This window comes from Anas platyrhynchos, chromosome 1 (genome assembly GCF_047663525.1).
Source record: "Anas platyrhynchos isolate ZD024472 breed Pekin duck chromosome 1, IASCAAS_PekinDuck_T2T, whole genome shotgun sequence".
Lineage (NCBI taxonomy): Eukaryota > Metazoa > Chordata > Aves > Anseriformes > Anatidae > Anas > Anas platyrhynchos.
Window position 1 is genome coordinate 26,909,636 of NC_092587.1, and position 13,318 is coordinate 26,922,953.

Genomic DNA, 13,318 nt, shown 5'->3' on the forward strand with positions numbered 1-13,318 from the left:
ATGAGCAGAATGAAAAATCTCAGAGGCAGTCAGGTTTATGACCTCTTTCTTTTCTGGGGTCATCTTTAAGCCCTCTGATCATATACCTGGGCTTTATGACCTTTACATGACCATGGAGAATTGAGAAGACTATAGAAGAAGTGGTACCTAGAAATGAGCTTCCACAAACTGGATAGTCCATCTTGCTATCTGCTCCCAGATCCCTCAAGAGAACTCAGGTTAGCTGATGAATTGATCCAACCTGTCAGGACAGTCCAGATAACGTCAGTGAAAAGCCCTTGCTATCCTAAGAATTAGCCATTTTAGGTAACAAGAACATAAAAGGTATTTGCTCTTTAAAAATGTGCATACCTGCATCACTTCCATGACTAGTGACATCCTTTTGGATGTATCTGTTTGCTACTGGAATTATCCTTTCTAGCTAGCCTTGCATATTCAGGATTTAGTGTTTGTATCCTCCTTTCTATGAATGACTATTAGTAAAATGCAATACAGATTGCAGAGAAAGGAAACTGAGAAGGATTGTATTCAGGTTTAGGGGTAGGCTAGAAAGATGACAAAGATTTTGTTAAAATGTATTAATGAAGCACTCCAACAATCAGTCTGAGCTTCTGTTTATTTAATAATTTTGTTAATGACTCTGGTAGAAAAATATATGGTTTTGCTGATGAAATTCATTGAGGTAGCAAAAATAGAAAGCATTGCCAATACAAAGAAGGGTCAAAATATCGTAGAGGAATAGTTAAATGACTGAGATGACAAAATAGTATAAATGGAAGCGATGTAACAGGACTGTGTGCAAGGTCATTCATTTAAATACTAATAACAGGAATGTCTGCAGTAAGCTGAGAGTTCATTAGCTGGAGATGACAGAGAAAAATCTGATTATATTAGTTGCTTACAGAATGACTATAAACCATCAAAATGATGAGACTGGAAAAAAAAGGGGGGGGGGGAGGGAAGATAAATATGATCTTAGAATACATCAAGAGAGGGACGAGAGAGATTTCCAGAGACACAGAGGAATATCCACTGTGGAATTCAATGGGTAGAAACCTTTTAGAATACTGTAGACAAATATAAGTGTACACCCTTCAGAAAGACTTACTCAAAGCAGAAAGCAGGAAAGGTAGAGAGAGGACTGTTAGGACAAATCATAGCATGGGAAATTTGGCTAAAAATGGCCTGATCAGTTTAACAAAACAAAGGTTTATAGGATCTATGGCTACTCACATTGGGAAGTTAATTAATTACATAAGTTAAACAATTAATTACATAAGTTAAAGGAAAACATAAATGAAATAATGTTTGTCTGGAGATGGAGATAAAGCTTTTTAACAGCAGTCTGTAATCACTCAACTTCTGCAACGCACTCCAAATCAAAATACTGGAGACAGGAAACCTAACTGATTTTAAGACAGAGTGTGGTTGGTTTATGTGATGTTATGATAATTCAACCCAATGTCCTCGGCACTTTCTAGCCCAGGGTCTCTATGTCTAGGCTGAACATTACCAGATTCAGCAGAGTTTTTAAATTAAGAAAAATCTATTTGCCTTTGGAACAGGGTTCACTTATTATTTTCTATCTGTGCGATATTAACTGTGATAGATTCTTACAGATTTGGATGTTACTGTAATACAAACACATCATTCAAAGATTAGCCAAATGAACAAATACTTAAATAGTATATGATGATGTAAGTGAACACTGTTGTGACATGGTACTGTGTTGGGACTACAGGTGAATGGGCACAGGTGACCCTTATAGATATGTTTTATCATATGCTATTTAATTTTATTTCTTCCTTGAAATTAAATGATACTTGCCAATATCTGCCATGCTGCGGGATTTGGAATACCATAGTATTTCTCTGTATTCCTCTTCATGAAGAAACAGTTTTCCTGGATTAGTAATGTTTCCCTCCCTCTCTCGCTACCTCCAAACAAACAAACAAATAGAAAAAGCATATTAAAGATTGCAAATTGTGATCACTGCTGTTCATTGGCAGCCAACCATGCAAGTAGCAAACCCTTAATATTAATATTTAACACACAGTCCTGCCTGCATGGCAGTTTATGTCCAAACATAACAAGCTGCTTTGGATGAGGCCTTTATAGTACTTATCTTAGACATTGCCAGCAACCACAAGGTCTCAGGTTCTTGTGAGGTTCTGCTGAGCTCAAGCCAGGCAGAACCTCAAGCCAGTCACTCAGGTACTTCATCTGAAGTTTGCCTTTATAATTGGTTTAAGCTTCAAAGTTGAGCATCTTTCAGGATTGAGCCCCATGAATGGAAATTCTTACGTTCCAGTCTTTGCACACAGGCATTGAAGATCCCATGACACTTTATACAAAAGGAAGAACGTTAACCCCAATGTCCTTGCCAAATGCTAACTTCGTTAATTACAGTCTGCTTTCTTTAATTCTCCTTGCAGTTTTAATTAGATATAGTATTATTCTCTTCCTGTACCACATTGTCACTGGTTATTCCCACTAAATCATTTGCTGTGTTAAAGGTTATTAATCTTTTGTCCAAAGCTGGCTGCATTTTAGAAGCAGGAAAAGTGAGTAATTATATCCTGCTATTTTTAATATGTCTGTGTTCACCCCTTGCATCTAAATTCTGAGACATACACACACAAATATATGTATGTTCAATGCAAAGGTTGAAAATGATGTGACTTACCAGTACTTCTCAGAACATCACAGCTGTGAACTAGTGTGGCTCTTGGCACCTGCAGGATAAATAGTTTATTTCCTGGGACTTATGCATTTTCATACCTGAATATCTGTGTTTCCACATATCTAAACTGAAACAAGAACAGACCTTTGATGCAGTGTAATGAGGTGCAGCTTTAAAGTGCTTTGGGATTCATCAGATTTGTCAGTGCTCTATAATTATAAGATCACCACTGTATACACATTATATAATTATGCCATTGCAAATGATTTATACTTTAGTACTTTTTTGTACTTTTTTGGCAAAATTATGTCAATGTATATATTTGTCTTGTAGGTTAAAATTGAAAGCTGTTTGAAGGCTCAGTGCTGCAAAAAATAGATAAATCTATTTATACGACATTGTAAGAAATAATTTACATTATGGTATATGGAGCTCCAATGCATAATCAAACAAAAAATCAAAATTGACTAATATCTGTTTTAATTTTTTTTCTTGATATTCTGTAACAGTAGCAAGGATTTTCCAGGGTGAATATCAATTCAGGCCAAACTCAGGCAGAGAGTTGCAACAAAATTCAAAAGTGATATGTTTTTGACTTTGTATTCTTAAAATTCTCCCATAATCATCAATGTGAATATTTGTCAGGAAAGATCCAGTCTGTTTTGCTCTGTTGTTCTCATGTGATTTTGAAAATAAGAGCTTATTTGGAAATTTGAACCTCATCTGGACCCAGTCTAACAGGTCTATGGTTTTCCTAGTTGCATACCCCAGAGGGGCTCCGAGCATAAGATTTCTCTTCGAACAATGTGATGATAACTACATCATCTAATTTACAGGCTGCTTTATACCCACTTTACCCTACTGTAAATGCGAAAATGCTGGTTAACTGAAGATGAAGACAGCGTGTCAAAGGGAGATCACTAGTGGATTTATCCACAAAGACACATAACCATCATAATGGTCATTTCATTGCATTTGAGATTTCTACTAAGTGGCAGTTGATAGTGAGATTGGCACAACTGCTTTTGTACTGAACAGTATCACCTACAGTGAAGGGCGACAAAAAATCTGTGTCCGGATGGGACGTAGTTATGAAGGAAAGAACCTTTTTTCCATGTCTCCTTTCTGTGGTCAGATGAGTAAGCTGTTTATTCTGCTATCCAATTGTTCAGTGCATTGGTTGAGGCAGTAATAGACTTAAGTAGGATTGAACATAACATTCTCTATTCCGCAGGAGTTACTTACCTAGAGGTTATTGAAAATGGTCCTACTTTTCACACCTCTGTATGTTTCAGTCAGAAAGATGGATTCTGCAACACAGATAGCACTTTCAAAGAAGTGAATGAGTGAGTATTTTGTAGGATCTCTGTGGCAGTGCTCTTGAATACATTTATTCTCTGATGTCTAAGTTCTGGATAACAATTTATTAAGGTTAGACAACATTAGATCAAAGTTTCTCTTTAATGGTGTGACACAAAGCTGATTTTGACAATCCTAGTGATTGACATGTGATTAACATATATGAATCATTCTAATTAGTGAGGTCATAGGATTGTTGACATCAGTAGACTTGGGTTTTGGTTTCATTTTTATCATCTCTGCATGAGGTTATGACTTTGTTTTCCTAATGATTGATAAAAATTGCCAAATGATGAGGGGAAAAATGCTGTAGACTGTGTGAAACAAAGTTCATATGGGATATTTTGAGAAATATTACATGCCTTCTTCTGTTTGATGAAAACATTAATGAATGCAGCCAGACATAGACTACAGACAGATATTTGCTTAAAGCCCTGGCACTGTGGGATGACACTGTAGCAGTTCTGCTGATGGAAAGAATCAAATGAATTTATATAACTCCATGCAAAGTAAGCTGAGTTAGATGACATTACCTTCAACTGTGTGATCTAATAGAGCTGAAATGTCTGCCTGTAGTTCTGAGTTTACTCACCCTAATTGTCACCAGAGAGCCTCTTTTGAATCCTTACACACTTTTGAACTTTCAGATGTCTTGGTATTGTTTTTTAATTACCAGCCAGTTGGCTGTTTCTAACCTTTTCTCTTCAATTTGGGCCTTGTCAATTAAATGCATGCAGTTTTGAATAGACCATAGACGTTTAACCATACCTAGATCATACAGATGACTTTGTGAGGGAAAATTAGAAGCACTCATTGATGCATCTCATGTGTTTTGCATCAATCTGTGGTTTACAGTTCTGATTTTTCCACTAATGGTTTTGATAATATTGTAAATTAGAAAATTTACGACCAGTGTCATGCAAAATATTGAACTCATGTACACAACCGTGCGAACTATGTAAAATAAAACACATATATGATACAAATGAATTTCTCATTTGTTAGATTTTATATGAGATTATCTTATTTTCAGTGATTACCAATTCCTAGCATTTCACAACACTAGCCCAACCCCTATAATAGCCTTATTCAAAGTCCAATGAAATCAGTGTAGGAGTCACATTGACACTCATTTTTTTTATATCAGCACTAAACAGGAAATTCTATTTTCATGTTATTTCAATAAGCCAAATTCATTTACATAAGTGTAGGAAGTCTTTAAACGTGTATCTAGAGCTAATATGAGTTTACTTTTGTAATATAGTTATACTATCATTGAAACAAAGAAAATCTAAAGTTAAAGCTGCAGTGAATGCTGTAATACTTGTCAGTTTACCTCTCAGGAATGAAACGAAGGTACTTAACATGGAAATGTGCTTAGCTTTCAAATCCTGCATATTAAACATGGCTTGTTCTTGAGTAATACTCATCTGAATTCCAAACATTCTTTTAAAAAGTGTTTTCATTGAGAGATCAAATATTTAATCAGACTTTCAAAACTGACTTGGTGTTTCGATTTCTAATGGTATTTAAGATTTTTTAGTTCTCTTAAATAATAGACTTCTACAAATTCATTGGAAAGTGAGCATGTTATATATATGTATTTAAAAGGAATCCTGAATGCTTCATTCTATTGTGGGTTATTAGGAGAATTTAACACAAACTAGACTCTCAAATAATTAGAAAAAATATTATATATAAAAAAAAAGGTTTTTTACTTTTTCAGAGTTAATATAAAAATGTAGTAAGAACTGCCATGGGATAATTTCACACTAAAAAAATCATTGGGAAAGTGTCTCCATTCAAAATGTTCCAGGTGGAGGCCAATGACAAATAGCGTCCCTCAGGGGTCTGTCCTGGAACCGATGCTGTTTAATATCTTTATCAGTGACACAGACAGTGGGATCAAGTGCACCCTCAGCAAATCTGAAGATGACACCAAGCTGAGTAGTGCAGTTGATACAACAGAAGAAAGGGATGCCATCCAAAGGGACCTGGACAAGCTTGAGCAGTGGGACCACATGAACCTAATGAAGTTCAAGGCCAAGTGCAAGGTGTTGCACCAGGGTTAGTGCAATCCCAAACATGAGCATAGACTAGGTGAACTCATTGCAAGCAGCCCTGCAAAGAGGGACTTGGGGGTTTTGGTGGAGGAAAGGCTTTGTATGAGCCATCAGTGTGTGCTTGCAGACCAAAAGGCCAGCTGCTTCCTGGGCTGCATCAACAGAGGATTGGCCAGCAAGTCAAGGAATGTGATTGTCCCCCCTCCACTCTGTCCTTGTGAGGCCCTACTTGGAATGTTGCATCCAGGTCTGGGGTCTCCAGTAGAAGAAGGAGAATTTGGACATTTTAGAATATGTCCAGTGGAGGGGCACAAAGATGGTCAAAGGGCTGGAGCACCTCGCTTATTAGGTGGAAAGAGTTTGGGTTGTTCAGTCTGCAGAATAGAAGGCTTTAGAGAAACCTCGCTGAAGTCTTTCAATACTTAGAGAGAACTTATATAAACGATGGAGAGCAAATTTCTCGACACAGGCAGATAGTGATAGGACAGGGGAGAGTGGTTATGAACTAAAAGAGAGATTTAGATTAGATTTTAGGAGGAAATTCTTCACTCAGAGGCTGGTGAAGCACTGAAGCAGGTTGCCCAGAGAAGCTGTGAATGCCCCATCCCTGAAAGCATTCAAGACCAGGTTTTGAACTAGATTTCTGAGTCATTTTGTATTGGCCTCAAAAGAAAACAACAAAACAGTCTGCACAAACTTTATGTGCATCATAGAATGAAAAAGGAAAAAAAAGAGGAAAAAAAAAAGGAAAAAAAAGTTGCTAAGCTGTTTTACATTCTTGGTTGTCTTGGACTTGGACTCTATTTTCACATGAACATACAGCAATATATAAGACAATAATCAATAATGAAAGGATTGTTATATGGTCATAGAAACTGAGTCCAAACTGTTCATTACTAAACTTCAATACATTTAAAAAGTAAAGGTAATATTTGGGTAATAATCTGGAATCCATAGAATCATTATGTAATAGTTCAAAATCAGCAAGGTTACTTTTCCTTTCAACCTAAATTTTGTTTCAAATGCAGTTGTGCTAATCGTGTTATTTGACAATATGGAATAGAATTAATTCAAAAACAGACACCATGGGCCATATCCTTCTGTTACTCTGCAGCTAAAACCTGTAGAAATTTCACTTGGAAATCTGCTTGTGGAACAATGGCACACTTTGATCTTTCACTTTTGAAGTTACTTAATATTACTTAAGGACTAAGTTTCCCTTTAGACATATCTATAGCTGCTTCTAAAGAACATCAGTCTCATATTCAAGAAACATATTTTTCTTTTGTATTTATGGTGTTTTTTTTTTGTTGTTTTTTTTTTTTTTTTTTTTTTTTTTTTAAATCTTCTAAGTCTTTTAACTTATTCTAATTGTTTTTTTTTGTTGTTGTTGTTGTTGTTGTTTTGTTTTCTCTTTTTTCTTCTCCTTTCCTTCCCCTCCCCCTTAAGCTATCTAGCAGCATTTTGGATATATATAACAGTGACCAGGGAATGACACCAGCTAATATGGGTCTCACAAATGCTTCTTGTCCAGCTAATCTACCAGTAAAAAGGGAACTCACAGGTAAAAGAACTCTCAGATTTCAGCATTTTATAATTTAAGAAGTTATGACGTTTCTCTTAAAAGTTGAACAAAAAATACTCATGAAATAAATCTCCATAATAATTAATTTCCTGAGAATTTTGCAATATGTAGTTTCATTTAAGGAAAAGAACAAAGACCATGAAGAAATGTTTTCTTTCTGTTCTCCTCTTTAGCAATTGAGAAACAATGTTTGCCCTGTGATTTTCATGAACATCATGCTTCTTATAATCCTAATTATTTTAGAAAACAGTGTATTCTTCTACATGTTGGCTCCTGATCAATGGTATAAATAAATTATCATCCATTAAATTTGTTCCAGGGTGGAACAAATGGTTCTTTTAAAATCTTACAATAAGGCTATTCAAGGTAAATCTATATTAGTGGATTAACAACTTTAAAAGTTACATTCAGTTAATCCAAAGAATGCTACCAACCATGTACAGTTTATTAGTGTTACTCAGAGGAAACACTGAGTTTGTCCAATATGAATATATTAGAAATCTGATTAACTCTTGCATTATGGGATATAAAAATCCATATTAACATTACTGTGTTGTTTTTTCCTGTTGTAAACTACAGCAAATAGGAGAAAAATACTCCTCCATAACATTTCTATATTCTTAAATAAAAAATGTGCAATAATAAATATCTTAAGTAACCTGTCAGACTTGCTCAAAAATTTAGTACTGGTAGAATGTAGATTTGCTTATGATCTTGTTTAATAATAAAAAGAGTAATAAAGTAAAATGAATAGAAGTCTTTCGAGTGTGTGTGTGTGTGTCTGTGTGAAAAGAAGCTATTTTGAAATGGTGATAGGAAAGCTGAAATCGTAACTTGAGGACTGTTGTAATAAATGTTACTTTCTGTCAGAAGCAGATACAAGAGCAATGGCCAAGGAGAGACAAAAAAAGGATAACCACAATCTCAGTAAGTATATGTTCATCTTCAATCTTGTTAAATGGAATACAGAACTAATATACATTAGCTGCCATGTCTCTGCTCATTTTCTGTGTCTTGGCAGGGTAATCAGATTGAGCTCAGTCTGTAAACACAGCCAACCACATAGCTTTTTCCTCTGAACCAAATTTGTCTTTTACTTTTTTTCTTTTAAAGTACCTTACATGTCTTTAATTTCTTCCCATATCATCTCCTGCTATTATGTTTTGAGTTTACATTTCTATACATGTCTTGCACTATTCCATTTTACTTGATGTCTTTAAGAATTACAGTGCAAAACAGACAGTAAAGGAGTAAAAAATAAAATAAAATAAAATAAAATAAAATAAAATAAAATAAAATAAAATAAAATAAAATAAAATAAAATAAAATAAAATAAAATAAAATAATAAAATAAAATAAAATAAAATAAAATATCAGACAACCAAACAACCAAACAACAGAACAATGATGATCCAGAATCCTCATTTACTTTCTAAAGCATCCAAGCGAGAGACCATATCTCTCTACAGTCAATTGAAAGAAAAAAAAAATAAGGAAAAAAAAAAAAAACAACACTGAAAACATCCCTCCACAACCATTTTCAGACAGTAGTTAAGCACTTAAAGCCATGAAAACTGTACGTCACAGAAGGAGATTGGGGCACAACTGGAAAAGACACAGTGCTCTGACTTCTCTGATACACATACCCTCTGACCACTGTAGGCTGGGGTAGACTTCTGTTTCCTTTGTGGACATCAGTACAGTAGTGCAATGATAGTTTCATTTTAGTTTCAAAGGAAAAGTCTTCTGTACTTGATGCTTAGAACATAGTGAAATTTATAGTTCAGTGTTTAAATCTTAAACACGTAAAAATAAACAACATTTTGGTTTATCTAGAATAAAAACATTTTTTATTGCTGAAAGAAGATTGCCTGTAACATTAGGCAATTTTTCTCTCTGAAGAGTAATTTAAAGCAAAAAACCTGAAGCATTCCCTTTGAAAAGCGTTGAATGAAACAATTGCATTTTCCATCTCTTCTTTTCATTTCTTCTAGCAGAAATAATTTGTGAATGTAAGTCTAAATTCATAATTAGTTAATAACTACTATTTTAAACTTTGTTCTCAGTTTATTCCAGTGATCTTAGGGTTATAAATTTACTTGCATGTACCTGGAAGTATATGTCCACTGGTACAACATACTGGCATCTTTCTGCTACTGATTCCAGAAGGAATCCTTGTTTCTGTTCGTATGTTTTTGTGGATCACAAACAAGCCATGTAGATTTTTGCATTTGCTAGCTCATTTTCTTGGAAGTGTCATAGTAGCTGCTGCCTGCCTTATTTGGGAAGGAATACGGAGTTTTTGCTGGACTAGGAAAGGAGGTGGGTAGGAGTTGTCCCTAGCTGTATGTATGAAGGGGAAGAAGAGGAAAGACAGGCAAGATAGGTGCATGCATACATTAGGGATGCCTCCACTGTTTTGGTTTGGTTTGGTTTTTTGGGGAGGGAGAGGAGGTCTCTGAGATCATCCTTGCTGCACACAGAAATGTCTGTGAAGTGTCCTTCACAACTGGAAAGTATGCCGAAGACTGTATGCCAGGATCATGGCAAGAAGACACATAACATCTTTTCTGGTTTGGCTCCAGGTGTATATTTCAGAGCTCAAAGTCTCTCTGGAGACAGGTCTACCGTGTGATGCCTTAGGCATATTAATGCATTACCCAATATGGTTTTGTTAGTGTTATTTACTATTTAATGGTATTGTGTTTTTTAGAGATGGTCTGAAAAGTCAGGTTTTGGAACCTGATGAGAATTATGCAAACATTCATGTTGCAGGTTGAATTAAAGTCCGTATTTTACAGAAACGTTCTTATATGTCTTACAGAAAAGCTTTCCTTTTGACATGTTAGGTTCTCAATGAAACCCTGAAAAACAATTTAGATCTAAGAAACGGAGCCACTTTTTCTAGTAATACCAAGAGTTTAAACCATTACTATTATTGTTACTATTTAAATGTTTATACTTTCTGTGTCACAATTATATACAAAAAATCCCTCTAAGTGATAAGATGTCCTTTGTGCCACTGATAAATGTGAGATTTCTGCATATACATGTATATGTAGCTGTAGAAAAACTTGTGAGGAAGAAGAGGAGAACTCTCTCTAAATTAGTCAAATGGAGGCAGAAAGGTGACAGGCCCATTGTGCACACACACTCATCTGGATACCCATACAGCACTGAAAAAGTGGACTGAGAACACAGAGATGGGAAACTAATTTTAAGAGGCTTATCTTCTCTTTTTGTCTTTCTAACTAAGCTGCAAATAAAGCAAGATACCATACATAATTTGTCTTGGAAGAATACATTTATTTATTTATTTTAATGACTTTTTCTTCATTTTGTTGAGTGTTTTGAAAGTTATTTTAAGTATGGTTGTGCTGTCCATCATCAAAGAAAACAAATATGCTGGGGATGGAGTGTTTCTGGGACACAATCTTCCTGTTTCAGTGAAGAGATGGTTGCTGCTAAGTCCTATCCATGGTTTACAATGCTGAGAGAAGTAAATAAGAGATAAAAAGCTGTTAACCATGGTCTGTAGAAGGAGTTTTGACAAAATGTGAAATATTGTATGAGTTGTCCTGCCTCCCTGTTGAAGTCCATATGAATGCTGAAACCCCCAATAAAAGCTGAAAACTCTTGTGTGGCAGCACAGTGGATGAAGGGTGCATAAACTTCAGAAGAAATTAAGCGTAACTCACATTTAAAGAATGTGAGACTATTTCACTCTCTGAGAGTCTAGTTTTAAACTGGAGGAAACCTACATACAAGGTAGGATGCAGAGTTGATACTAATCATGGAGTTTGTCATAGGCAGGTAAGAGATCATGTTGGGATTTCTTTTTCAGGAAATTTTATGTACATTGACTGACTTGTTTTTAACTAATTATAACAACGTATGTTGACTTTCTGCAAGAATATTTCACCATAGAAATAATAACCATTTCTTTTTAACAGTTGAGAGAAGAAGAAGGTATAATATTAATTACCGAATCAAGGAGCTTGGCACACTCATCCCCAAGTCTAATGATCCGTGAGTTCAACAATCTTTCCTATAATAATGTTTATAGTTTAAATACAGGAAAAAAAAGATAGTTGCATGTAATGGCCACAGGACTGACTGATAGGATACAGAATCTTCCATGCCAGGCCACTAGCTTGGATCAGGCTGTTAAGTAACAAACTTTTGACAGATTTTTGGTGCCTGTTGGGAAAAGGATAATTAAATGAAAACAATTACAGGGTGTTAAAGGCAGAGATCCACACACACAGGGTGAGTGTGTGGGGAAGAAGATAAACCAAAGACACCACAAGTATGTGTGGTGTCTCTGGAGAAGAAAAGAATATTTTCAGCCCTTGTCATGGGCCCTCTAGTGGGATAAAAAAAAATTGTGTGTCACTGTCTGCATTTTGGTTATCAAAAATAAATAAATAAAATCATGTTAAAAGATTGTAGACTGAGCATTTTTCAGAAGTCCTCCACACACTGCAGGGAAAAAATAAAGTCTTGAAATGCACAGATAAAAATAATAATTGCTATAATTGCTACAATAATTAAATTTCATACTAATGAGTATACTTATATTAACAAACACTGCACATTGCTTATACTATATCTGCCTTCCCTTAGAGCTTGTATTTATCATCAATATGAAAAAAAAAAGCCACCTCAATAGGAAAAAAACTACTGTAGGATTAGCATTAATGATTCAGTGATATATTAGGACCTTAGCCTTAGAGTTTTCATGTTACTCTGGGAAGCCTTAAGACCATGTTTGTATCTTGCATAAAATTGGTTATACAGATGTTGTCTTCATCATTTGCATTTCATTGTAGACCTGCAGGATGCTTCAAATGAAAATGTCTATCAATATTTTAGCTTTATTTTTTTTTCCACAGAATCAAGAAAAAATGTATTATATTTAAAATTTCTGTAACACTAGAAAGCTCTGTGAGACTTAGATATGTATAAGGTTGGCATAATAAGCCACTTGGAGTGAAATCACCAGAGAGAAAGTTAACATGCCACAACCATTTTAGAGTATTCACAAACTCTGCTCCACCTACAGCATCCGTCCAAGCAAGATAAAAGGGCATGTTATTGTTATTTAAATACATTTGGGTACTACTTCTGAGTTAAAGTAAGAAGTGTTTTAAGTGCCTAAATAAAGTTTTGGCTACATGTGATCCCCTACAAACACACACTCATAAAGAGTTTTAATTTTGCTGGCATATCTTTCAGTATTCAAGACCATTTGGGCAAATAATTGAGAGATTTCTCAGAAAAACAGTGGATGGCACTGTTGGTTTGCAGGTATAAAGCAATAATGGAAGCAAGCTATACTGCAATTAGAAATGGGCATGAGGTACAAATTCCAGTTATGATTTTGATTGCCTACAGAGGTGTTTCAGTTACATGTTTTGGTCTGGATTCTGCTTTAGCTTATAAACTTATTCAAATTGTTAATACTTAGATCAATCACCTAAGCTCTGCTTAAAATGAATGCTCTGGACCTGTAATTTTGCTCCAGGAAGTGGATGATGGATTTTAGTCATAGATTTTAATGATGATGCCTTGAAAAAAAATTTCAGGAAAAAATCCTGAAGACATCACGTTTTCTTGTTTTAGTCT

At 35.0% G+C, this 13,318-nt stretch overlaps 1 protein-coding gene across 5 annotated transcripts in view; it reads left to right on the forward strand.

Moving 5' to 3' along the window:
• The window catches only part of TFEC (transcription factor EC), a 143,388-nt gene that overhangs the window by 117,469 nt on the left and 12,601 nt on the right, over positions 1–13,318 (forward strand). For 4 of the 5 annotated variants that reach the window (XM_072033527.1, XM_072033529.1, XM_072033535.1 and 1 more), the window contains 3 exons: positions 7,555–7,669; positions 8,561–8,617; positions 11,644–11,719. In XM_072033527.1, the coding sequence (XP_071889628.1) occupies positions 7,555–7,669; positions 8,561–8,617; positions 11,644–11,719 (248 nt within the window). The remainder of the gene's footprint in view (positions 1–7,554; positions 7,670–8,560; positions 8,618–11,643; positions 11,720–13,318) is intronic. The other variant, XM_005010974.6, reaches the window with a different exon arrangement.